This window comes from Orcinus orca, chromosome 2 (genome assembly GCF_937001465.1).
Source record: "Orcinus orca chromosome 2, mOrcOrc1.1, whole genome shotgun sequence".
Classification (NCBI taxonomy): Eukaryota; Metazoa; Chordata; class Mammalia; order Artiodactyla; family Delphinidae; genus Orcinus; species Orcinus orca.
In genome coordinates, this window is record NC_064560.1 from 87,409,653 (window position 1) to 87,437,015 (window position 27,363).

A 27,363-nucleotide genomic window follows, 5' to 3' on the forward strand; every position below is an offset into this window, starting at 1 on the left:
AGGCACAGCACTGACTCCTGGCTGCAGCACCAAGAGCCTTTCATCCACAGGGCTCCTTAATTTGGGATGATTCGTTGACTATTCAGGTATTCCACAGATGCAGGGTATATCAAGTTGATTGTGGAGCTTTAATCCGCTGCTTCTGAGGCTGCTGGGAGAGATTTCCCTTTCTCTTCTTTGTTCTCACAGCTCCCAGGGGCTCAGCTTTGGATTTGGCCCCGCCTGTGCGTGTAGGTCGCCGGAGGGCGTCTGTTCTTTGCTCAGACAGGACGGGGTTAAAGGAGCCGCTGATTCGGAGGCTCTGGCTCACCCAGGCCGGGGGGTAGGGAGGGTCATGGAGTGTGGGGCGGGCCTGCAGCGGCAGAGGCCGGCGTGACGTTGCAGCCTGAGGCGCGCCGTGCGATTCCCCGGGCGAGTTGTCCCTGGATCCCGGGACCCTGGCAGTGGCGGGCTGCACAGGCTCCCCGGAAGGGCGTGTGGCTAGTGACCTGTGTTCGCACACAGGCCTCCTGGTGGCGGCAGCAGCGGCCTTAGCGTCTCATGTCTGTCTCTGGGCTCCGCACTTTTAGCCGCGGCTCGCGCCCGTCCCTGGAGCTCTCTCAAGCAGCGTTCTTAATCCCCTCTCCTCGTGCACCAGGAAACAAAGAGGGACGTAAAAGTCTCTTGCCTCTTCAGCAGGTCCAGACTTTTCCCCGGACTCTCTCCCGGCTAGCCGCGGTGCACTAACGCCCTGCAGGCTGTGTTCACGCCGCCAACCTCAGTCCTCTCCCGGCGCTCCGACAAAAGCCGGAGCCTCAGCTCCCAGTCCCGCCCGCCCCGGCGGGCGAGCAGAAAAGCCTCTCGGCTGGTGAGTTCCGGTCGGCCCGATCCTCTGCGCTGGAATCTGTCCGCTTTGCCCTCCGCACCCCCGTTGCTGTGCTCTCCTCCGCGGCTCCCAAGCTCCCCCACTCCGCCTCCCGAAGTCTCCACCCGCGAAGGGGCTTCCCAGTGTGTGGACACCTTTCCTCCTTCACAGCTCTCTCCCGCTGGTGCAGGACCCGTCCCTATCCTTTTGTCTCTGTTTAGTTTTTTCTTTTGCCCTAACCAGGTACGTGGGGGGTTCCCTGCCCTTTGGGAGGTCTGAGGTCTTCTCAATGAAGAATTCTTAAGTAAAATTTGAAAGTAACAAATGTAAGTAATTTTTTGAGTTTGTAAATAAAGCTCCTTTTCCTTTACACATACTGTTTTATAAAGATTGTACTTTAAATGAGCAAAAGAGCATTGTTTAGTGTCTAGAGTCTGCTGTGTACATTTTAAACATCAAGAGAATTGAGCTTCTTAGTGTCCTGGTAAGATACAAGATTAGGATGATCAGTCATTTAAAATTAAAGTATAATTTCATTGATCAGGTTTTCCATTTTGAGTTACTATGTCTTTCTAATATATATTATCACTTCTCTGCTCCATAACTTTTTTTTATAACTCTTTATTGCTTATTACAAGAAGTCTAGGTTCACTATTTTAACCTGCAAGAGCTATCACAGCCCAAGTATCCAACCTCAACTGTACTTATCTTTAACGCCAGCAAATTGAACTACTGGCTGTCTTTATAATAGTGCATGCATTTTGTTTTCTTAACAGTGACAGTTGGCTGACGATGAAAATCACCATTATATGTGCATGTTAGATTTTACCTAAGAACAAATTAGATCATTAATCTGGTGACCTGTGTACCTTTTTTATTTCAATCTATTGGCAGTATTCTCACCCTGGTCATTAGAGATCCCTAACTTAAGGAACTCATTTTCTTGATTTGGATAAAAAAAGGAACTGTGCCTTGTTGCATTTCCTGAAGCAATTTAATGGTTATAACTTTCCTAATTCCTAGTTTTTATTTTTGTTTTTTTCTTGGCCACTCGCGCAGCTTGCAGGCTCTTAGTTCCCCGACCAAGGATTGAACTTGGGCCACCGCAGTGAAAGTGCCATGTCCTACTCACTGGACTGCTAGGGAATTCCCAGTTATGTTTCTTTGTACTGCTTTCAATTTTGGATGCCTGAAGTGATCTATATGGGCTTCTGTTTTTTATATGTCAGTTGGAATAGTCTGATATATTGGTTTAAGATTGGTCTGGGCTCAAGCAGTTAAGGTGATTTTAGGCACTCATGGAATGACAAACTGATTTTGTAAAGATGTGTATAAGCTCATTTTTGAGACCCTTCCTCACAGAGAAATTGATCACACCAGCTTGATTCTTTTCCTTTGCGTACAATAAAGAAAGATAAAGAAAGATATGTGGCATTGAAGTAATGTTATCAGGAAAAGGCCAGCTAGCAGTCTTAACAAGAGAGCCTCCCCGCTTGTGTTTGTTGTATTGGTGAGTTTATTTTAGACATATTTTAGAGAAAATTGGTGAGAAGATAGAGAGGATAGAACAATAGATACTCAGAAAATCAAATCAGTCATGAAATCATGAGCTTGTATCTACTAAGTGGAGTCTTTTGGACCTTCCCTATGGAACACTCCTAATAAGTGACTCTTAAATGAAAGAGTGGAACATCCAATTTGCTGGTGATCTAGGACTAAGAATTGATGTAGTCTGTATAAAAACAAGGAAACGCAAATGTAAAACTATTTTTAGCCAGTGCAAATATTCCTCAAGTGAGAGAGAAAACTTTCATCAATGTTGAGTGGGCAGTTGCTTTTTGGTAAGAGGATATAAACTGGAAACAGATGTCTTTGTATCAAAATATGATTTGAAAAAAGTACAGAGCCTATAATTACATATCATGAAGCAGAGATGGTAAATAGAGGCTGCTGAAGTGACACTTAATGTGAATAACTAAAAAGACTGCCCTGGTTTCAAAGATACATTCATTCCTAGATGGAAAAAGCTCTTCTGAATAGTTGTAGAGAAGATTGTGTGAAGAATAAAATATACCACCCTATATTGGGAAAATATGCCTTTGGAAACTTGTTATTTAAGGGGCAAAAAGAGTATTATCAGAATTTATTGTAGACAAGGACATAATGAATTTGCACATTGTGGAAGTATATGGTATGTTTTATAATTAAATGGGGTCTGCTGTACTGTCATGCTAATACCAGGGCATTAAGGAACTAGAATGTCTCATTAAAACTCGTGGGTTATGACACCATTTTTTAGGACTTTGGCTATATTGATAACCACATATTTGAGTACTGGGATAAACCTATCCTCTAAGAGTTGACTATGTAGCATGTGTGGATCCTGATTTCTGTTCTTAATGCAACTGAAAACTCACTGTCTAAAGTGTTATTTTTGTTTAAATTCAACTTTTCCTCTTGATCTGGGTAAATGACTGCTTACCATCTGAGACATTGTATTATAAAATGCAACAATGAGAACAAAAATAAATACTTTTTTTGAAGGATAAGTCAAATAATTTATTACTAGGGTTTTTTAAGTAATTATCATATTTAACATGATTTATAAAGGTGAATGGATTTCAAAGTTCTCTTAGAACCAATATGACTTGATGTCACATAAAACAGCTTGGAGTAATTTCTCATATGTTACAGCCAGATAAATCTCATGGCATTTGATCATGTCTTAGAGTGTATTTTGTTTACCCTAATGAAAAAATACAGAACTTGGTTATTAATGTAAGCAGTTATATGTGATTAGCAGTTCATATAATAATAGCAAATTAGTAGTATGAAATAATACTCATATTTTAGTATAAGTTTAAAACATTAAGTATTATAGGGCTTCCCTGGTGGCGCAGTGGTTGAGAGTCCGCCTGCCGATGCAGGGGACACGGGTTCGTGCCCCGGTCCGGGAAGATCCCACATGCTGCGGAGCGGCTGGGCCCGTGAGCCATGGCCGCTGAGCCTGCGCGTCCGGAGCCTGTGCTCCGCAACGGGAGAGGCCACAACAGTGAGAGGCCCCCGTACCGCAAAAAAAAAAAGTATTCTATAGTTGTTTCAAAAGTCTTTTCCAAATTTTTTCACTTTAATATATAGTATGTTGGTTATCCTAAATGATATTTGTGTGTTTTTACATAGTTTTGTTTGTCCTTTGTTTTAAAAATTAGTGGCTTTTTTACTGGAGCATTATTTGCATGTAACTCCATTCCTGAAGGTCAGATCGTTCTTGAGAGAAAAATAAAGCAATAAATTAAGACAGAGACAACTTCTCGTTCTGCCAGATCATTTGTTTATTTAACAAGTACTTCGTGCCAGGTCGTGTGGCAGAAACTGGAGATTCAATATTTTGTGAGATAGATGTGATAAGTGATATGATTGGAGAAATATAAGATACCATGGAAACATAGAGGAGGACTTTTAAATTTTGTATGCCAGTACTGTATTTAAAGAATTGGATATGGGGCCAGATGCCTCAGAAATGTTTTTCAGAAAAAGAATCTTTTAAACTGTTATCTGAGTGAAGAGTAAGGGTGAGCCCTTTGAAGAGGAGGGTGATGTTTTATAGGCAGAGGAGCAACCTGTATGATGGTCCAGGAGCAAAAAGAGAGCTCTCTCTAGAGAACATGGCACAAATAAAGAATGAAAAGAATGTGAGTAAGAAGAGAGAAATGATGAGAGTCGACTCTAGAAAGACAAATAGACATAGGCTAGTTCATGTGGGGCTTTGTTAGCCGTATTGGAGAGGCTGTACTTCATCTTAAGGGTAATGAGAATTTATTTAATGCTTTTAAGCAGGGGACTGACTGATATTTCAGAAGAATCTCTATGGTTGCTTTATGGAGAATGATTTGGAGAGGCCCTGGATTGGATAGCAGTTCTGGCAAGAGATGATGGCTTGCAGTAGGTGGTCATGGGTACACATTGATGTGAACCTGTATTAAGGAGGAAAATTGAAAATCTATATGTCTCTCATCTGATTTTATGAGGATTCAATGTTTATGAGAAGTCTGTGTTGGATTTTCTGTGCTTTGTGCAAATAATTTTTGTATGTATGCAACAAATATATGACAGTGATCTAATGTATATATAAGGAGTACGTTGTATATAGAGAACAAAGACGTTGTGTATGCCATCAATCTTAATAACAATGTGCTAAGCTAAGGGAAGCCCCTAGAAAAACTGAGACAGATACCTACGTCAAGTCATTTCACTGAAATAACCAACTGGCACAAAGATTTTTAAGTACCCACAGAGCTTTTTCTTTCTCCCCAGCATCCCATTGATTGTCATCTCTTAAAAATAGGCACAGCCTAGTTTTGCTTTCTTTCACTTCCAACCTTCTACTTCACCATTGAGCCTGCCATTCTAATGCTGGGACTCTTCCTGTTACTCAGTGTGTAAAATACCAGTAAAACCTTTTTGCTGTATTTTAAGCCTTTACATAACACATAGGAGAAAGAGCACGGGTTTGGGAGTCACCAAAAATTTGTTCTTGGCTCAGTTTATCTTCGTATTCTGAGATTGTGGCTCTTGTAGCCTTCGTTTCCTGAAAAGAGAGGGTGGGGGGAATCTGTGTCTTATATAAAACTTGTGGAATATATTGGGTGAGGAGACAGAGTAATTAAGGATGATTTCTCGATTTCTGGCTTAGTACTTAAGTAGGGAACATAAAAGAGGCAACAGTTTTGAAGAGGGAGTGATAGTTTCAGCTTGCACATGTTACTTTGAGATTCCTGAGAGATCTTCATCTAGAGAGAGAGAATCATTGGATATACAGATGCACTCAGTTGATTCTTGGGCTAGAAGATGTATTTTGTTATTAATCGGGGATCTCGGTGTTTAGTTGGTGACTTCCAAATGTCTGCTATCTCTAGATTGTTTCTCTTGGGTCAGTCAGTTTTCCCTGCCTATAGCTTTTAAATCTGGCTACTGATGTTCTAGCTATGTAGCTGGGCTTCTCATGATTCCATACGCATACTTCCACTTAATTCCTCCTATTTTCAGTGTACCTCACCCACCCCTACCTTTAGCTATGCCTAATGTCTCTGACTTCTCCTGAGATTCTGTGTTTCCAACTTTTCTATAAAGTAAAATCTTTGAACGGTTTGAGGAAGGGAATGTTACTTCACTATATAGGGTAAGAGTAAGGATCTAGGTCATTTTTAAAGACTTTCAAACTAACTTCCTATTTTTAGCCCCATTCAGCATCACCCTTGCAGTGGTACCAGTTATCTCTAATATCTGACCCTTTCCAGAGTTCTGAATGAGAACAACTTACATTTTGTTGTTTTAGCCTCTCTCCCACTCCAAACCCCAGCCTCTACACACACACACACACACACACACACACACACACACACACGAGCATATGTGTATTCTCAATCATGCCTACCCCTATAGACTCCCCTTTTCTATGATTCTGACGTACACATATACTTAGGTTTTAATTTTTTCTAGTCTACTACATCTCTTATTACATGTCTGTCAACTTTAAACTTTTACTCTTCCTTGTCCCTTGCATAGTCTTCCTTCTCACTCTTTGTCCTTGTGAATTTATGACTTTGTCAAATTCGTGGTATTTCAGCTGGAGGCTGACATAAACAATTGCTATGGAGTATGCTATGGCAGCTTATTATGGGTTTCCCTTTTGCAAACACCAAATAGTTTATTTATAAATGTAGCTTATTTAAGAATGTTATCCTAGGGAGCAGGAGGGGGGATATGGGAATAAAAAAGGGAAAGATGGAGAATCCATACAAGAATCAATGAATGAGTTGGCCACTGGTTGCTCAACCCTGTGGGACCAACTGAGAAGCTTAATGATTTGTGTCTCAGGACCATCTATTTGCCTTGAGGAAGAAAAGAGGAGGGACTAATCCATTGCTCCAGGGGTTGCTAGCCCCACAGAGAGTTCTGCTTGTGTAAGTGCAGAGCAGAAGCCTACATCAGACAAGAGGCAAGTGTCTGGAGTCTGAAACTAGGTGCTGCCAGCAGCACCTGTTTGACGCTGGACAAAATTTGTGTGTATGACTAGTTACAGTACCATTTGCAATAGCAGCAGCTAGAATAAGAGGTAAGACTTACGGGATTTGAAATGGAACATAAGAAGTGTGCAGTATACATGTTTAATAGGAAGCTTTGATTCAGTCTTTATACATTAAGGTAGCATTTGATACAAGAGAATATACAAAACACACATGTACATTAGGAAGCATATCAATAAAATGAATACCACCCAAGTTCGGAACCAGAAGATTATTAGTATTGCTGCAGCCACTTTTTTATCGTATATTTTCTGATCATTCTCCCTCTCTCCCCACAGGTAACTGCTATCCAGAATTTTATGTATACCATTACTATGCTCTAAAAAATAGTTTTACAATAAACATATGTTTTTCTAAGCAAAGAGTCATTTGGCTTAGCTAGTTTTTGAGTTTTAGAAATACTAATATATAGTATGTGGTTGCTGTGACTTTTCTCCTCAGTAATATCTATCTAAGATTCATCCATCTTGTGGCATGTAATTTGTTCTTTTTAGTTGCTATATAATATTATATAGTATTGGAGGGCATGGGGAGTTATTGTTGAATGGGTACAAAGTTTCAGTTTGGCTAAAAGTTCTGGAGATAGATAGTAGTGATGGTTGCACAACAATAAATGTGCTTAGTGCCACTGTATTGTACATTTAAAAATGGTTAAAATGGGGGCTTCCCTGGTGGCGCAGTGGTTGAGAGTCTGCCTGCCAATGCAGGGGACACGGGTTTGTGCCCCGGTCCGGGAAGATCCCACATGCCGCGGAGCAGCTGGGCCCGTGAGCCATGGCCGCTGAGCCTGTGCGTCCGGAGCCTGTGCTCCGCAACGGGAGAGGCCACAACAGTGAGAGGCCCGCTTACCGCAAAAAAAAAAAAAAAAAAAAAAAAAAAATGGTTAAAATGGTAAATGTAGTTAAATGTATTAATTTTTTCTCTATTATTTGTCCTTTTAATAACTTATTTAAATAATTGTTTCCTCAGTCCAAAGTCACCTATTCAGCCAGATTTTCTTCTACACTTTGGTGGTGCTTATATCCATTTCAACCCTAAGCTTTTTTGACAATTGTTTTAATTTCCTCTGATCATGTACAGATGCATCTTGAATTAATTTCATCTTCTTGTAGAAATCTCTGCTGGCATTTTTTTGATCAGAGGGGTTTGTTCTCTAGATCTATCACACAGCTGTCTTTACCTTTGTATTGGTCATTCCTTATGTTATTCTTCTGTTTTGTATCAACAGTTTTTTCTACCATTATTTCCTTTTATAGATCTACTTTGTAAACTTTTACAGAGCATATTCTCTAGAAGCTCCATGAGAAAGTATATATAGGAGGAACATGTTTTTGATTCCTTGTATAACTAAGCATGCATTTATTCTGCCCTCACACTTGATCGGAAATTTGAGTGCGTATAGACTCTTGGTTGGAAATAACTTCTTTTCAGAATTTTGAAGACACCGCCACATTTCCTTTTAGTTACAGCATTGCTGATTTCTGAGGCCTTGTTTTAAATAGCTTTATTGAGATATAATTTACATACCACAAAATTTCACCCACTTAAAGTATACAATTCATTTAAGAGTTGGCCAACTATTCCAAAATCTAATTTGGAACATTTTGGTCAGTTCAAAAAGAAGTTTCCTACTTACTAGAATGTTTCCTTTTCTCGTACTGTCACTCACTGTAGGTAAACATGATCTACTTTTTGTCTCTGTAGATTTGCCTATTCTGGAAAAAATATATATTTTTTGGAAATTTTATATAAATGGAATCTACAATATGTGGCCTTTTATGTGAGACTTCTTTCGTTTAGCATAATGTTTTCAATAATCTACGTTGTAACATGTACCAGTACTTCATTAATTTTTATGGCTGAGTAACATCTCATGTTATGAATATTTTGGTTACACATTTATCAGTTAATGAACACTTGGGTTCTACTTTTTGGCTATTATGAATAATGCTGCTGTGAACATTCATATACAAGTTTTTGTGTGGACGTGTTTTCAGTGCTTTTGAGTACATGCCTAGGAATGAAATTGCTGTGTTATATGGTTACTGTCTATTTTGTTTAACATTTTGAGAGTTTGCCAAACTGTCTTCCAGAGTGGCTTGGACATTTTACATTCCCAGTAGTAATGGGTAAGGGTTCCAGTTTCTGCACATTCTTGTCATTTTGTTATTGCCTGTCTTAGAGGGAATGAAGTAGTATCTCATTGTAGTTTTGATTTGTATTTCCCTAAATGATGATGTTCAGTATCTTTTTATGTGCTTATTAGTGATTTGTATATGTTTTTTGATGATTCATATATCTTCTTTGAATAAATGTCTATTTTGTCCATTAAAATTTTTTTTGGTAAATATTCTTTCCATGTATATAAATATAATTGTCTTAAAACTGTATCATGCAACAATATTTAGATTTGATAATATATGCAGACAGCTCTTTATGCCATTAAATACTGTTCTCCCACATGGTTTTTTTTTTAAACAACTTTTTTGGAGTATAGTTGCTTTACATTGTTAATTTCTGCTGTATAGCAAAGTGAATCAGCTATATGTATACTTATATCCCCATATCCCCTCCCTCTTGTGTCTCCCTCCCACCCTCCCTATCCCACCCTTCTAGGTGGTCAGAAAGCACCGAGCTGCCCTCCCTGTGCTATGTGGCTGCTTCCCACTAGCTCTCTATTTTACATTTGGTAGTGTAAAATACCAAATGTAAAAATAGAGAGTCAATGTCACTCTCTCACTTTGTCCCAGCTTGCCCTTCCCCCTCCCCGTGTGCTCAAGTCCATTCTCTACATCTGCCTCTTTATTCCTGTCCTGCCTCTAGGTTCTTCAGAGCCATTTTTTTTTTTAGATTTCATATATATGTGTTAGCATATGGTATTTTTCTCTTTCTGACTTACTTCACTCTGTATGACAGATTCTAGATCCATCCACCTCACTACAAATAACTCAATTTCATTTCTTTTTATGGCTGAGTAATATTCCATTGTATGTATGTGCCACATCTTCTTTATCCATTCATCTGTCGATGGACACTTAGGTTGCTTCCTTTCTATCATATCACTTTGTACATGTCTCAGTTACAGAATTTATCACACTTATTGTCACTGTTGATATATGACAATCTCTGTCCCCTATTCTACTAGTCTGTTCATCTCAGACTCGTCTCTGTCCCCTACTAGTCTGTGAGTGGGACCACGGCTTAGTCTTCTTCATTCCCCCAGCACCAAACACAGAGGCCAGCACGTGCTGAGATGAGGATGCTGCATAAGGCCTCATGTCCCACTTAGGGCTGGAAGGAGCAGGGCAGAGGGGTGGCAGAGAGAGATTAAAGAAAAAAATGAAGGAGAGATTATGGAAATCATAGGGAGGTCAAAGTAAGGGGATAAATGAGACAAGAGGGGCAGCATTTGTATGAAGCACTGGGATGGGTAATATGAAGACCTTGCTCAAAACAGGTGGGGTCAATTTAAAAAACCAACATTTCTTCAGCACCTACTATGTGTGGGTAACACTATGTTAGACACTGTGGGGATATAAAGTTAAACAAAACACCTTTCCCTATGATTTGGTTGGGAAGATAAGACAAAGACTGGCAACATTCATGCATACAAATACAAAGTTTTAAGGTTCTTAAAGTTCAGTATCATTTTCAACTTCAAGACATTTAATATGAAGCCCCTCAGCAGTCAATAAGATATTGTTTTAAGAAATATTAGATATGGAAACTGACTTGCCTAGTTGAGATCTCAGCAAAGCTCAACAAGCCTAGACTTGAAACAATTTTCTTATAAAGTGGACTAAGACAGATTGACATGGAAATGTAAATTTTAATACCATTTAGGAGTAGTTCTCATTTCTGTGTCTCAAACTGTATATTATGAGCCTTTTTTTTTTTTTACTGTCCCTGAGTTCTCTCTACTTTATTTTTTAAAAAATTTTTTTTTACATCTTTATTGGAGTATAATTGCTTTACAATGGTGTGTTAGTTTCTGCTGTATAACAAAGTGAATCAGCTATACATATACATATATCCGCATATCGCCTCCCTCTTGCGTCTCCCTCCCACCCTTCCTATCCCACCCCTCTAGGTGGTCACAAAGCACCGAGCTGATCTCCCTGTGCTATGCGGCTGCTTCCCACTAGCTATCTATTTTACATTTGGTAGTGTATATATGTCCCTGCCACTCTCTCACTTTGTCACAGCTTACCCTTCCCCCTCCCTGTATCCTCAAGTCCCTTCTCTAGTAGGTCTGTGTCTTTATTCCTCTCTTACCCCTAGGTTCTTCATGACATTTTTTCTTTTTCTTAGATTCCATATATGTGTTAGCATACAGGTATTTGTCTTTCTCTTTCTGACTTACTTCACTCTGTATGACAGACTCTAGGTCCATCCACCTCATTACAAATAACTCAATTTCGTTTCTTTTTATGGCTGAGTAATATTCCATTGTATATATGTGCCACATCTTCTTTATCCATTCATCCGATGATGGACACTTACGTTGCTTCCATCTCCTGGCTATTGTAAATAGAGCTGCAGTGAACATTTTGGTACATGACTCTTTTTGAATTATGATTTTCTCAGAATATATATCCAGTAGTGGGATTGCTGGGTCGTATGGTAGTTCTGTTTTTAGTTTTTTAAGGAACCTCCATACTATTCTTCATAGTGGCTGTACCAGTTCACATTCCCACCAACAGTGCAAGAGTGTTCCCTTTTGTCCACATCCTCTCCAGCATTTATTGTTTCTAGATTTTTTGATGATGGCCATTCTGACCAGTGTGAGATGGTATCTCATTGTAGTTTTGATTTGCATTTCTCTAATGATTAATGATGTTGAGCATTCTTTCATGTGTTTGTTGGCAATCTGTATATCTTCTTTGGAGAAATGTTTATTTAGGTCTTCGGCCCATTTTTGGATTGGGTTGTTTGTTTTTTTGTTATTGAGCTGCATAGGCTGCTTGTAAATTTTGGAGATTAATCCTTTGTCAGTTGCTTCATTTGCAAATGTTTTCTCCCATTCTTTTGGTCTTGTTTATGGTTTCCTTTGCTGCTCCCACATGATTTTTAATGACCTTATAGACTTCCATGGGGGTGGTTATAATATAACTTCTTTCATTTATTTCCAATTGTTGTTTATTTAGGTTGTTTCTAATTTTCTTGATATTGATGAAAATTTTTGTAGATAAAGTTTTGCATGTTTGATTATTATTTTATCTTATGTTGTTCTTAGTAAGAAGCTTGACCAGAAGGACAGAACAAAGCTATTACAAGATTTTTAAGATATTGTCCTGGCTATCTAAAAAGTAGTATAGTTTAAATAAAGAACTAATTGGAAAATAAATATTTTAAGGTTATATTCCATTTTTCAAAAGCAGGAAGTTTCAAAAATAGTACAAAGGAAAAAAATAGTTCATAGAGTCCTATGTACCCTTCACTCAGTTTTCCTTAAATGACATCTTATATACTGGTAGTATATTATCAAAACCAGGAAAGTTACATTGTTACATTAATATTAATTAGACTACAGTTCTCACCATTTAAAAAAATCTGTGTGTGTGTGTGTGTGTATGGGTAGTTTTTTGCAGTTTTATCCCATGTATAGATTTGTGTAACCAACTCCACAATCAAGATACCGAGCTCTTTCATCATCATAAAAGAATTTATTCATGCTGCTTATTTGTATTATCCTTCTTCCATGTCCCTTTCCTATCCTCTAGCACCCACTAATCTGTTCTTCATTTCTGTAGTTTTGTTATTTTGCGAATGTTATATAAATCAAATTATATAGTATGAAACTGTCAGGGAGAAAAATCTTTTCGTCTGCCTTCTTAGGTTCAGTGGCTGCGGGCCTGTAAATTAAACTAATGAAAGACAATTAACAGGAGAAGAAGCATACAGTTTCTATTAATGTTTTACGTACATGAGTATTCTCCGAAAAGAAGTGAAACTCAAAGAAGCGGTTACACTCAGTGACTAATATATCCTTTTTCAAAAGGAAAGAGGGTTTGGGCTTCAAACACAGACAAAAGCCATGACATTATATTTTAATACATTATATTATTTACTGCTTGTTAAGTGGTATATTTAAAGGTATTAGCTATATGATGTGCTCACCTTCATGCACATTTGAATGTGAATGTGCTAGAATCCGTAGAAATTTTTTGTTCTGAAAGAGTAAAAGATAAGCCAAATTAATCAGTAATCTCTCTGATAAAACCATTTTCTGCTGGTTTAGCATTTTTTCTAAATTTTAACTTTAGTGTTTAAAGTTTTATTTTACTTTTTAAAGAAATGTATAGAGTTTTAGGGATGTCTCAATTAACAAAGCACATTGTACTCTATTTAATTTTTACAGTGAAACATTTGATTTTGCCTGGAATGGCAGAACTGGGATTCACCAGAGCAGACTATCCAGTAACACCTCCTTGCTTGATAAAGATGGGATATTCGCTAATTCAGCTAGCAGCAAACTCTTGGAGAGAGCCCATGGAATTCTCACGTTAGTATTGATCAATAATGTGGATTGCTTTTTATGACTGATTTAAAATTTCTGGCTAAAAACGAAGAGAGGTGATCATGAAGCATTATTTTCATGAGTAGAATTTTGAGTGAAACAAGACTCAAAAGTAGTCAGAATTTAGAGCTGTGACAGTCTCCTGTATTATAAAGCTGGTGTTTGTTTTCATCTCACCAGGAGAATCAGACTGAATATACTTATTATGGAGATGACTCTTTATTGCTCTTTAACAGACCCTACATCCAGAGAGAGCAAAAACTGATAGCTCTTTTTAGGATTCCTAGTCTTTAACTTCAGTTGTCCTTTAATTCTAGCAATCCTAACAAATTGGGCAGGAAAATCCCTTATGAAGTGGTGAATGGGGCCATATACAGTTTACCCCTCAACACTGCATGGGTTAGAGGTGCCAACCCTCTGTACAGTCAAAAATTTGTGTGTTTCCTGTAGTCAGCCCTCCATATCCACTGCTCCTCGGTATCTGTGATTCCACATCCACAGATTCAACCAACCTCAGATCAAGTACAGTAACTTGAAGGACAATTAACAAGAGAAGAAGCATACAGTTTTGAAAAAACTGTTGAAAAAAAATTCCACTTATAAGTGGAACTGCACAGTCAAAACCTGTGTTGTTCAAGGGGCACCTGTATGGTGATATATAACACTTAACCCAAGCCTGCCATTCCTCCTTACCTGATTTAGAACTGGTTTGAGGACATAGATATAACCATGCATGGTAGACAAGTAAAAAGTTCTTAGCTACCTATATCAACATATTTCAAACACTTCCAAAGCATATTTTTTGACCACTAGCTGGAAGTGTGACTGAATTGGATTCCTTAATCCCTAAATCATCGCTTAACAGTGTTAATAGGCTCAATTTGTATAAGTCTTGCTATACTCCAGAATTAGTAGGTGAAAGAGCTTAGATTCAAGCCAAGGTCTTCCTGACACCCCAGCCCATGTTCATAAGCATTGGGCTTTATTCCCTGTATGTAGTCATTAAAAATAAAAAAGATTTGATATAAGTGTGATACTGAATTATGAATAAGGGAAAAAAGGGCAAAGGAGAATTTTTAATTTCTAAAAATGGAAGATCATGAGTCTTAGTGAAAAGTACATTTTAAAAATTCATGAAATTAGGCATCTATTTAAGTTTAAAATGACAGAAACAATGCCTCTTTAGGTTTAAGAATGCAGAGCCCTATTAACATCCAAAAGAAAATGAAACTTCAGCTTTGAATGTACATTATGTTACTTATCATCGGGCTTAAATGTGTTTGTACCTGTATTACAAAGCAGGCATCTCTTTTCTTCTCTTATCCGTCCTTCCCAAAGGTGACTGCTTAGTTGAATTAGACAGTGTTTTCATTTAGGCGACCTATAACTTGGAAATGGGTATATAATCTGTTGTTTTAGTAGAGACCTTGAAATCATTCGTCTCTACCGTGTTTTTTTTTTTCCTAATGTATGATTTATCTCTATAGGAGAAACAAAAATTTCAAATCCAAGCCTGGCCTTCCAAAGGTGAGTATTACGAAAAAAATTTTTCTGTTAGTGCCCCATTTCATAATTATTTTTTTATTATTCATGCAAATGATCTTCATAAACAAAAAAAGAAATATCTTATTTGTACCCAAAATAGAGGTTAATTGTGTATATTCAGTTGAAACCATTTTAGAAATAATGCTGGATGTTATGAAATGGCCAAGTTTAATGGTTCAGGTAAATATTTGTGATATGTCCCATTTTCTAGTGTTTGAAGAGCTTCTGAATATAAATGTAAATTTTTGTTGAGTAATTGCATCTTTGCATAAGATCTTTTCATTTCTCCTTGAGTCAGGTTAAGATAAAATTCTGAATTTTATCTGATTTAAAAATAATTTCTAAGTAATGCTTACCTAACTCTCATCATCGTTAACATTAGTTAGCCAGGTTTTTCTGTAAAGGTCCAGTTAGGCTTGCAGGCTTATCTGTTCTGGTCTGTGTTACAATTACTTAGCTCTGCTATCATAGCACAAATGCAGCTGTAGACAATATGTAACTGAATGAGAGTGACTGTATTCCAATAAAACTTTATTTATGGACACTGAAATTTGAATTTCATTTAATTTTCACATGCCATCATATATTATTTAATTCTTTTTGCAACCATATAAATCTTATAAAAACAGTGGGCAGGATTTGACCCAGGGGTTGTAATTTGCCTACTCTAATCTACATTCCAAAATATTTATTAAATTTACTAAAGAAAGAAAAATCTTACTGAGTTTTTCTTTCTCTTGTGCTCTCCCAAAGAAGGAGTCCTGTCGTTTGTAACTTTGTTAATGGGCATAATTTCAAAATTCTAAAAGAACTGAAAAAGAGCTATTTATTGTCATGATTCTCTAGTTCAAGAAAGAAGAAAATGAATGTCTTTAATTTTCCTTCTACTTAAGTCACCTTATATTTCCAAAGAAAATTTAATGTACTGCTGATGTGGTTTGTGGTAGTGACAAATATGTTTTAAGCCACAAAGAAAAGTTACCTAAGTGGTTTGTGATTATGGTCTTACATGAAACAATTTTATGTAGAGAGAAAGAGAGGAGACTACATTTATTGTCAAATATTCATTATCATTCATTTGTCTTTCTTTTTTCCTTCACTGTCTCTCTAGCCTTTTTGTATTTTGAATGCCACCTCTGGACCTAGTGTTTGTGCTGTTCTTTACCCTCTCCTCAAATGGATAAATTATTTCTTTTTAATTGTAGTATAGTTGATTTACAATGTTGTGTTAATTTCTGCTGTACAGCAAAGTGACTCAGTTATACATATATATACATTCTTTTATAACTTCTTAAACTTTACATGATAGACAACAAGAATATGTTGGATACATCTGAAGTGAACGATTCCATTCAATCATCAGTCATGGGAATCCCATCTATTTCTCAATCTTTTAAATTTAAATATGGCTAATCTTTTGTTTATTTTAGTGTGTCTTGTGTATTCAAGTACATATATTTAATATTAGAGAGGCAACATAGTCTGTGAGAATATAGACCTTGGAGTCAAACTGACCTACATTCAAATGATGGATCTGTTACCTGCTCTTTGATTTTTTAAAAAATTAATTATTTTTTGGCTGCGTTGGGTCTTTGCTGCTGTGTGTGGGCTTTCTCTAGTTGCAGCAAGCGGGGGCTACTCTTAGCTGCGGTGGTGCGTGGGCTTCTCATTGAGGTGGCTCCTCTTGTTGCAGAGCATGGGCTCTAGGCGCGCAGGCCTCAGTAGTCGTGGTACGCGGGCTTAAGTAGTTATGGCGCATGGGCTTAGTTGCTCTGCGGCATGTGGGCTCTTCCAGGACCAGAGCACGAACCCGTGTCCCCTGCATTGGCAGGGGGATTCTTAACCACTGTGCCACCAGGGAAGTCCCTGCTCTTTGATTTTTGGAGTTGGTTCTCGAACTTGTCTTAACCTCTGTCTCTTCATTTGTAATGTGGAGGATAATATATGTTAGGATGAGAGATATATATTTGGTATGTGCATGATTAGTATTCAATAAATAATAAGTATTTTCTTCATATTTGCTGCCAGAATGTTAGAGCTGAAGCTGTGGCTCATCTGTGTACATACATGTAGGCATGATGTGTGCTTTGTTTAGTAACCTCACTCTTCATCTTACTTTCCTACCCTTCTTTAAATATGCCTTATTTTTTCTAATTATGCTTAATGAGTGTTTGTGTTTTGCTTGTTTCTTTCAGTCCATTTCAAACCAAGGCAAAACAAGTATATATGAATAAAATTAAAGTGGCGGGCTTCCCTGGTGGCGCAGTGGTTGAGAGTCCGCCTGCCGATGCAGGGGACACGGGTTCGTGCCCTGGTCTGGGAAGATCCCACATGCCGCAGAGCGGCTGGGCCCATGAGCCATGGCCGCTGAGCCTGTGCGTCCGGAGCCCGTGCTCCTCAACGGGAGAGGCCACAACAGTGAGAGGCCCGCGTACCGCAAAAAAAAAAAAAATTAAAGTGACAGATCCTATATCCTCATTGACTATGGTCATTTGCTGATTAAGATATTTTGGTTGCGTTAAGTTAGATTTATGTGATGTGGAAGGAAGCAACAGAAGTGTAGATAACCTGAACTTCTTTTCCCTTTTGCTCTTTTGTGAAATCTGCAGCCACTTTCTTACCTTGAGTATGAATCATTATTGTACGCATCCCTACAACTTTTATCGCTACTGGAAATAAGATTCAGTCACCTGTATTAAGGGCACCTCATTTTATTGATATAGGTAGGATTTAGAATGCTTTATTTTTATTACAGTTCTGAATAAACACAGGCAAATATTGAACACATATAATCCAACAGCCCTTAGCCTTCTGTTAATATAATTCTGTTTTGATAGTTCTTTCCATTTCTCTCCTAGAGAGTACTTTCCCTCTCATACCTTGAAACCATCACTTCTATTAAATATACCTTTCTAATATGATCTACCTTTGAATTTTCAATCTTTTACTGACAGTTCCCTTGTTGTACATTTCTACTTTGACACCCTGCTCATCTCTCAGACTTGATCCCCAAAGCTATTTTGGTTTGTCACTCCCCTACTGAATTTTTGTAGTCACTCAGGCTCAAACGTTGAAGGTAAGTTTATTGTGCATTTTAGTTGTCTTTAACAACATGAGCAATATCTTCTTAATCTTTGTGGCTACAGCACCTTGCACAGCAAGCAGTAAATAATTGTTTAAAAAAGAATGAACTGACTAATCTTAATAAGCTAAACAATGAAGATGGAATTAAGAAAGGAATAAAGTAGATAATGAACAGAAGACCTAAGAAAGGAATTAACTCCGTATCTGTTTTCTGCTAGATCTTGGGCCCACAGTTCAGTTCTTGGTTTTTGTCACATCATACTGGACTATTGAAGCTCTCCCTTGACTGGATTTATCTCTCTCTTGCCTCCTTAGCCTCCTGTCTTCCACATTGTTCTGCTCCGCCTTGTCTCTCCTTTCTTCCTTGCCCTGTTTTATCTTCTTCATAAATCTTAATAACCCTCAGATTATCATTTATTTTTTAATTTCCTTATAGTCTGTTTCCCTGTACTTGAATGCAATGTATTCCTGGCACTTAGAACAGAATCTGTAGTAATCACTGAATATTTGTTGATAGATCTAATCATGGTGAGTTTTGTGGACAAGAGACTGGTCTCCAGTTGCTGAGGAAACATTGTTCAAAAATCATTACTTGCTAACCATTCGTTCATTTATCCAAACTAATATTTATTGAGTTTGCAGTACCAGACACTGTTTTAGGCATTGGAGGTGCTGAGATAAACAGTCCAGTCAGAGAATCCTTGCTCTCTCATAGTGATTCTTTTAGAGAAAGAGAAAAAAATACATAACTAAACAAAAGATGATTTAGATGATATTATGTGCAAAGAGGAAAATAAAATGACATATTATTGATTTAGATGGGGGCTGCCTTTGGGGTATTTAAGAAAATAGCTTCATGAGAAAGTTTGGGTATTTAAGCTATAAGTTGAATGCTAAGAAAAATCAAGCAATGTAAAGGTCTAGCTATAGAGTATTCCAAGCAAATGAAAAGGTTAGAAAGACCTTGAGATAAGAATGAATGTGGATTTTTTTTGTTTTTACCTTTCTAATTAAATTCCTTGACGGGAAGGACTTTTTAATAGTTAAAAAAAAAAATAGTTACTTGTATTTTTCACAGTTCATCTGACCCTTTTTCACATAGTGACATTTAGTAATTAATTTTACCATTGCTTTAGATATGGTTTATAAAATGCAACCATTTCCGAGGTCTTTTTATCAGAAGTATCTTAAATGTTGGGGGGTGGGCAATAATTTTAGGCTTCGGTGATAATTTCATTTTACTTATGGGTAAACCACACAACTCTTCTAATTGAGTCCTGACCAGTATATGAAATTATTTTTTTCTTAATATACAATGAATCTTTTTGTAAGAATTCAAAAATACTAATAAAAATTAAGTATAAACTCTCAAAATTCAATATACACATGTACTATATATATTTACATATATATTATTGTTTTGTGTGGGGTTTTTTGGTCAAGAGTATTTGCAGATATTTTTCCACGTCGGTAAATATAGGTTACGGTATTTTTAGGAGCTGTATAGTATTCAGTTGTGTGAATGAAGCATACTTTATGAAAAAAATTCTGTATAGTTCCTTATTGCTTTTGTTTAGAATTTTTCACTATTTTTTTGAAGTACATTGTCAGAAATAACATTCAGAGCTCTCCTTAGATAAATATGTAGACGTGAAATGGTTTATCAGAAAGATTATAATGATTTGCATTCCTAAGAACAGTGCATAAATATGCCTATTTCATGTATACTGGGTTTTATCAGCCTTTACTATGTTTGCCAATCTGATGTGCAGAAAATCTCCTTAAAAGAAAATGTGTATTTCTTTGATTAAAAGTGAGATTGATTGTCATTATGTTACTTGTCATTTATATTTTGAGAATTGCCTGTTGAAGTCTTCTGCTCATTTATTATCACTGGATGTATTTTTTAAAGGATTTTTTTTACAGTTCTTATATACGGATAATAAGTCTTTGTCATTATTGAAAATATTTTTTCTTAGGTGGAATTGTTGAAATGTATATTGTACTTAATGCCACTTGGAAGTTTTTATTTTTTAATGTTTATCTTGTCAAAATTAATATTTCTTAGTCTTTTAATTTGTCATACTTGTAACTCAATTCTGTGCTTCTCATACAATAAAACTTTTACTACTTTTAAAATAACATATGCAGTTGCACAACTGTATAGATACATTTTTTCCATTGACAAACTCACAGCCATAAATTAGTAGGATTTTAAAAATTGATTAATGATTAGCTAAAAAAGCTCCAAAATACTTTATTAGTGTCCTGTTTTGTATTCTTTAGTTGCTTTATGTGTAACTTATATCTTATTTTTAAGATTAATAATTAGGACCTCAGGATGCGGGTTGATAGGGACTACATTTTCTTTTTTTCTGTGTACGTGTTCCTGGCTTACCTACAATATAGCCCAGGGATTGAATTTAATTTATTATCTGTGTGAGTCGGGATTCAGTTGCAGATAACTAACAACCATAGATATTGTTAAGTAGAAAGGGACTTTATTCAAAGAGGTGCTTACAGAAGTCATCAGAAGTATTAAAACAACGGAGCAGAACTGACCTCAGCTGTACTCAGAAAGCTAGGAAATGAGGAAGCCACTATCACTGGTGCTGCTTCCAGGCTCATACCACCTGCGGTGTATGTAATCCAGGAATCAAGAAGCTGCTACAACTGTTGGCTTCAGGGCTAAGGTGCTTTCACTAGAGTTGCAGTGACAACACAAATGCCCTGCACTCTGCCTCACAACACTTTAAAAAGTAGTGCCTGGGCACTGGGACCACCGAAAACTTAAGTACTTCTGTGTACATGTTTGCCAGCAGAAATAAGCTAGTAGCCAAAGCCTCTGCCTTAGTTAGACCTTCCCAGTTTCACGTGTGGGAATTGATGAACTTAAATCACATCCAGAACCTGAGATGTAAGAGAGTTTGGGAAATGTAGTTTCTTTTTAGCTGGTAAGCTTCTGTAAGAAAGCAGAAGGAGGGTAAAAATGGACATTGAATATTAATTGCTCATATTCACCACAGTCATTATATGCATGAATAATGAAAACTGGCTTACAATTTTGTTTTTCCTATTCTTAGATTAATTTATATGAAGAATTTGATTTTTTTCCCCTGCTTTTCAGCACTTGCTAGAAGTAAAGTCTTTAAAGCACCTGACAAGACTGACCCTACAGGATCGCATTACCAAGTCTCTTCTTCATTTGCACAAGAAGAAGAAACCTCCCAGCATCAGTGCCCAGTTTCAGGTTGTTTCCTGTTTTACCTTTTTTTCCTTTTATTTTTAACAAAGAGGAATTTGTTTTGTTCAGATTGACATTGTAAGGTCAAAGTGATCTGCAAGATACCTGAATGGGATATGATTCATGTGACTAAAAAGCTATACTATAATGGCCATTTTGGATGGAAGTACCAAAGATGGGGAAAAAATGTCAAGTGCTTTTGTTTTTCATCCTTGTATCTCTGGATAGTGCATATCCCAAAGAGTAATTTATTATTTTCAGTGTGAGGAGAAAAGCATCAGAAAATTGACTGCCCAGATATGGTCACTGTTAACATAATGATGTATATTTCTCCCTATATATTTAAACCTCATGCTACTGCCATCAACATTTAACTCAATGGAATTGTAAGTTTTTTCTTGATTGTTTATTTTAGTTTTGTGTATATAGGAATCCAGTTCCTTTCATTGTAACTGGGCATTTAGGAATAAATATGATCATAATCAATTAACCAAATAACCTCCAGAATAACTTTACAAAATTCTCTTCGAATTCTTCCCATTCTTCTCAAATCATCTCTAACATTCTATTCATTTGCTAGATATTTATGAAAAAGAGCTGAAAATTTTAAAGGAAACAGTGCTTTACATAATTTTACTCTACCTCATGCTTTTATCACAGAAGTGTCGTTCACTGTTAACTAAAAATTTCTTTATCTGCCGATAGCTATACTTCTATGTTATCACGTTTTTCAATGCTCCTGTTTAATCCAGGATACCTGAATGTAAATTATCTACTAACATATCACTGGATATGATCTTGTTTGATTTATAAGCACAGTTCTTCAAACTGTAGGCTAGAAATGTCATTTTATTTTAGACAATTTTCACGGTAGGCCTAGACAAAAATTTGATTCTATAAAAGCTACTTGGTCAAAGTGCTCTTTAAAAAAAAAACAGCAACAAAAAAAAAACAAGATCGAAGAGCCAAACAACTTATAACTTATTAGGTGCTAATAAAGTTAAAGGAAAGACAATTGAATATATAATGGAAGCTCTGCCATGAATTAAAAAAAAATCCTTCTTAAACCACAATCCTATGGGTTAATGGTATTTGATTATTTAAAAAAAGAGAGAGATGTTGCTTGACCAGACAGGTCTGTCTATACCTCGGTGGTGTCTTCACATCCCAGAGTTTGGGTTTTCACTTCATGGATTTAGAAATGCAAAGATGAATTTACAGGGAACAAAAATATCATGCTGACTGATAAACTATAAACACTGCTGTAAAACAGTATCAAAGTTTATTAATATACAATGAGAAATAAGAGTCATAGGCAGACTTGTTATAATCTTTAGTTCATGATCACATTTCCTCCTGATTAGCAGATCAAGGTGGGAAGCCAAATTCTGATCAAAAGGTAACGTGGTGAGCTTGGTATCTGAAAAGGAAGCATTAATCTCATAATTATGAAGGGTAGAACCATTAAGCTGTTGTGTCCTTTATTTTGTTACCTTGGATCTTTTACAGGTGCCTGTATACCAAACTCAGACTTTAATCTGAAGAGTACACATTATAGCTACTACAAGAAAACTTAGTTATAATTACAATCCTATCATGTCCCTTAAAATCCCCCAAATTCAGGAATTATGGATATTTTCAAATTAAATTCATGTATTGTGTTTAACATTTGCAAAAAGAGTCATCTTTAATGTTTCTAATACATTGTTAAGTATTATAAAAGTAATGAGTACTATATTCTCCAGATCCTTTACTAAAAATTTATATACATACATTATTTTTCCTCCAATTCTGTGAGATAAATACTGTCATTCTTATTGTACAGGTGAGGAAATTAGAAGTGATGGAGATAGATGGCACCCAGCTGTCTTTGACTTCATACACTTCTTGTGAATGAATATTTACTTTCATCAAAATGAAATCATAGAACTCATGAAGGATTAACCGATACAGGAATTGCCCTTCTGCTATAAACAACTAGAAAACTGGACAAAAGATAAGAATAGAATATTTTTAGATATTAGACAGTAAGCACTGCAGGATTATGATCCCTGAGAAGAGGGAAATTGAGGCAAGTCCCAGGTTACTGCATAAAGGCAATTTGCTATAGCCCAGGGAGAGGGAATCCAAACAAATGCCAAGGTTTTGCTCTGGACCTGCCCTCACAAAGCTTAATAAAAGCAAGTCTTGAAAGAATCAGAGTGATCCTTTATAACTTAACAGCCCCAGGGGAAAATGTCTGTTGCTCTTTAAAGAAATATAACAAAATCCAACAATGTAAAATCACACTAGCATCCAATCTGAAATTATTAGGCATGCAAAGAATCAGGGAAAAAACAACCCATAGCAAGGGAGAAAAAAATCAATCATTAGAAACAGATCTAGGGACTTCCCTCCTGGTGCAGTGGTGAAGACTCCATGCTCCCAATGCAGGGGGCCGGGGTTCTATCCCTGGTCAGGGAACTAGATCCACATGCATGCTGCAACTAAAAGTTCGCATGCTACAACTAAGGAGCCTGTGAGCCGCAACTAAGGAGCCTGCCTGCTGCAACTAAGACCCAGTGCAACCAAATAAATAAATAAATATTGAAAAATGAAAAAGATACAGATCTAAAAATGACAGAGATTATGGAAATAGCATTTAGATGAGGATCTCAAAATAGCTATTATAAATCATATAAATATGTCCGAAGAAAAACATGAATAATGATGAGAAGAAAATAGAAGATATGAAAAAGACTCAAATGGAACTTTCAAAGATTAAAAATGTAATATTTGAAAATAAAAATAAGCTAGATGGGATTAACACCTATTTGCCGAAGTAGTGAATTAGAAGTTACATTTACTTTAAAATAAAGTGCAGAGAGAAATAACAAAGATGGAAAAAATGAAAAAAAGCATTAGTAACTTGTGGGAAAATATTAGATCATTGAACATAGGTGTAATTGGCATCTAAGAAGGAAAGTCAAGAGAGGGGGATACAGAAAAAAATTTGAAGAAATAATGACCAAAATATTTCCTTATTTTTATGAATAATATAAGCTCAAAGATCAAAGAATCTCACCAAATCCCAAGCAGAACAAACCTAAAAACACCAATACACATCACATCAAATTGCTAAAGCCAGTTAAAAAGAGAAAATTTTAAATACAGCCAGAGAAAAAAAGACAACATTTATGTGCCATGAAATGAAGATAAGAATAACAGTAGGTTTCTCATCAGAAACTATGAAAGGCAGAATTCAAGAGTAGTATTTTTAAAAAACTGAAAGGGGGAAAAAAAACCGTCACTCTAAAATTCTGTGCACGTGAGTATTGAAGGTTATATAGAGACTTTTTCAGACAAACAGAAGTTGAGAGAATGCATTGCCAGGAAATCTACATTATAGGAATGTTAAGTTTGGGATAAAAATGATGAGAAAACCATAGATTTTGGATCTATACAAAACACTAAGATTGCCAGAATGATAGAAGTGTAATTAACTATAATAAATACTTTTTCTCTTCTTTTAATTTTTTAGAAAGATAATTGACTATAGAAGAAAAAAATAATAATATATTGTGAGGTAGAAATAAAATGTATGACAAAAGTAGCACAAAAGGGAGGGGCTAAATGTAAGTTTATACTGTTGTGAAGTTTATACTGTTGTAAAGTTACAGCATTACCTGTATACTGTACACTATACAGGTAATGGTGTAGCATTATTTGAAGGCAGACTGTGATATGTTAAAGATGTAAAGTCTTGAGAAATCCTTAAAAAAATAAAAGCTTATCATAGGTAATGAGCTAATAGCAGAACTAAAATGGAATCATAAAATACAGGTGATCCTTGATTGAACTGCAGGGGTCCACTTACACATGGAATATTTTTCAATAGTTACACTACAGTTTTACACGATCAGTGGTTGGTTGAATCTGAGGATTCGAACTCCAGGTAGGGTGGAACCAAGTATACCGGGGGCCAACTTTAAAGTTACATGTGGGTTTTCAACAGCACAGAGGGTCAGTACCCCTAACCCCTGTGTTGTTCAAGCGTAAACTGTATACTCAGTTTTAAAAAGACAGGATAAAAGAAAGAGCAGATTAAACAAATAGAAACAAATAACAAGGTGGTAGACCATATGTATATTTTTCTTATTTCAGTGGTTAGGTAAATAGCCACCCTCACCCTACTCTGGATTATTCTCTTTTGAGACTTTGTCTACTGCCAGCAAATGTTAGTATCCTTTTAGCCACCAGACTGTCAAATTAAGTAGCTAAAGTCTTAAGTTATGAGCGAGATGATACAACTTGATCATAAGGCAAAAACTATGCATTGTTTTTGCATAGAGCTGTATATGAAAGGAGGCCACTTCATAGGTACCATGTGTCTGCTCAATTAATGCTTTGAAAGGAGTTTTGTGGCTTTCTCTTAGGATAATAGGTCATGCACATGCTGTTGCTGTTATATCTGCTGAAACATGTGGATAAAACTACTGCCCCTCTCTTGGCCTGACAAGACACGCATGCCTAGCTGCTCAGAGACCCACAGATTGCTGGGAAATATATCCACCACTACATCATTAGTCAGTGTAGTCCTTTGCTTGTAGTGGTGGAAATTCTAAGTGTTTCTCTTCCTTGGCTAAGGGTTTTTCTAACTTTGGGTTTTTTGGCAGAAATCTGAGTTCTCTGTGTAAAAGCCCATCGGTTTGAAGAAAATAATCTACTTCTAGTTCTACCTCTGGAACTAAGAATTAAGTCATTACACAAACTCAACCAAGCTGATTTTTATTCTCGAAATATGTATCTATGTATTCTGTTTTCTACAGTAGATACATATTGGTTTTATAGTGAGAGGAAAAGATGTCTAAAGAGGATTATTTTTTTCAAAGGTGGTTTATTTATAGCAGCAGAAAGTGAACCAGTGGTTGCCTGGGACACTGGGCGGGGGCAGTTTTTCACTGCAGATGGGCAGGAGGGGACCTTTTGAGGGGATGCGTGGAAGATTTCTAAATCTGGATTGTAATGATGGTTGCACAATTGTATAAATTTACTAAAAAAATCATTGATCTATGCACTACAATGGATACATTTTTATAGTATGTAAATTGTAATACAATAAAACTGTTAAACACAAACTCACTACTAAGAGAATGAAAGGGCAAGCTACAGGGTATATGCATATACTTGTAATAAAACTGAAAAAAGACCTTATATGTGGAAAATATGAAAAATCACAAATCAGTTCTTGAAAAGACAACCTAATAGAAATGGGCAAAAGTCTTGAACAAGCAAAACTGTCTTATATCAAAAGATGTTATCCAAAAGGCCAATAAGCCTATCAAATACATCCTCAATATTATTTATTATTCATCAGGGAAATGAAAATTAAAACTGCCTGTAAGGCAATAACACTACACACTTTCCAGTGTGGCTGAAATAAAAAAGATTGATTATGCAAAGTATTGGCAAGGATGTAGAGCAACCAGAATTTTTATACACTGCTATTTTTATACACTGCTATTGAAATATAAATTGATGCAGGCATTTTGGAAAACAGTTGAAAGACATGTAGAAGATTGTTCATAGCAACTTTATTCCTAACAGCCCAAACTTGAGCAACCAGCTATCCATCCTAAACAGATAATTTAACTGTGGTATAGTCATATAATGAATCACTACTATATAGTGCTGAAAATGTACAAGATACAATTGTATGCAACAAATACAAGATAGTACATAGTGTATCTTTCTCTTTATATAAAGTTTAATAGCAGGTAAACTGACTTACCATCTTGGAAGTAAGGATAATGGTTACCCTTGGTTGAGGTGTGGAAGGTGGAGGCAGGTAGCCTATGTACAGTGATCTTGCTAAGTTCAGTGGGATGGAGCACAGAGGGACTTCTAAGGTTCTAATATTTTATTCATTGATTTCGGCTCTGGTTTCAAGAGTGTATTCCCTTTGTGAAAATTCATCATACTGCATATTTATGATTCAAGCATTTTATATTTTGTGTATTATATTACAGTAACACACACGAAAAGAACACCTAAAAGTAAG

The 27,363-nt window shown here is 36.5% G+C and overlaps 1 protein-coding gene across 11 annotated transcripts in view; it reads left to right on the plus strand.

Annotated features, from left to right (window-relative positions):
- MYO9A (myosin IXA) overlaps positions 1-27,363 on the plus strand; it is a 271,227-nt gene that overhangs the window by 146,797 nt on the left and 97,067 nt on the right. For all 11 annotated transcript variants that reach the window (XM_033439985.2, XM_033439989.2, XM_033439988.2 and 8 more), the window contains 3 exons: positions 13,292-13,435; positions 14,938-14,977; positions 21,207-21,329. In XM_033439985.2, the coding sequence (XP_033295876.2) occupies positions 13,292-13,435; positions 14,938-14,977; positions 21,207-21,329 (307 nt within the window). The remainder of the gene's footprint in view (positions 1-13,291; positions 13,436-14,937; positions 14,978-21,206; positions 21,330-27,363) is intronic.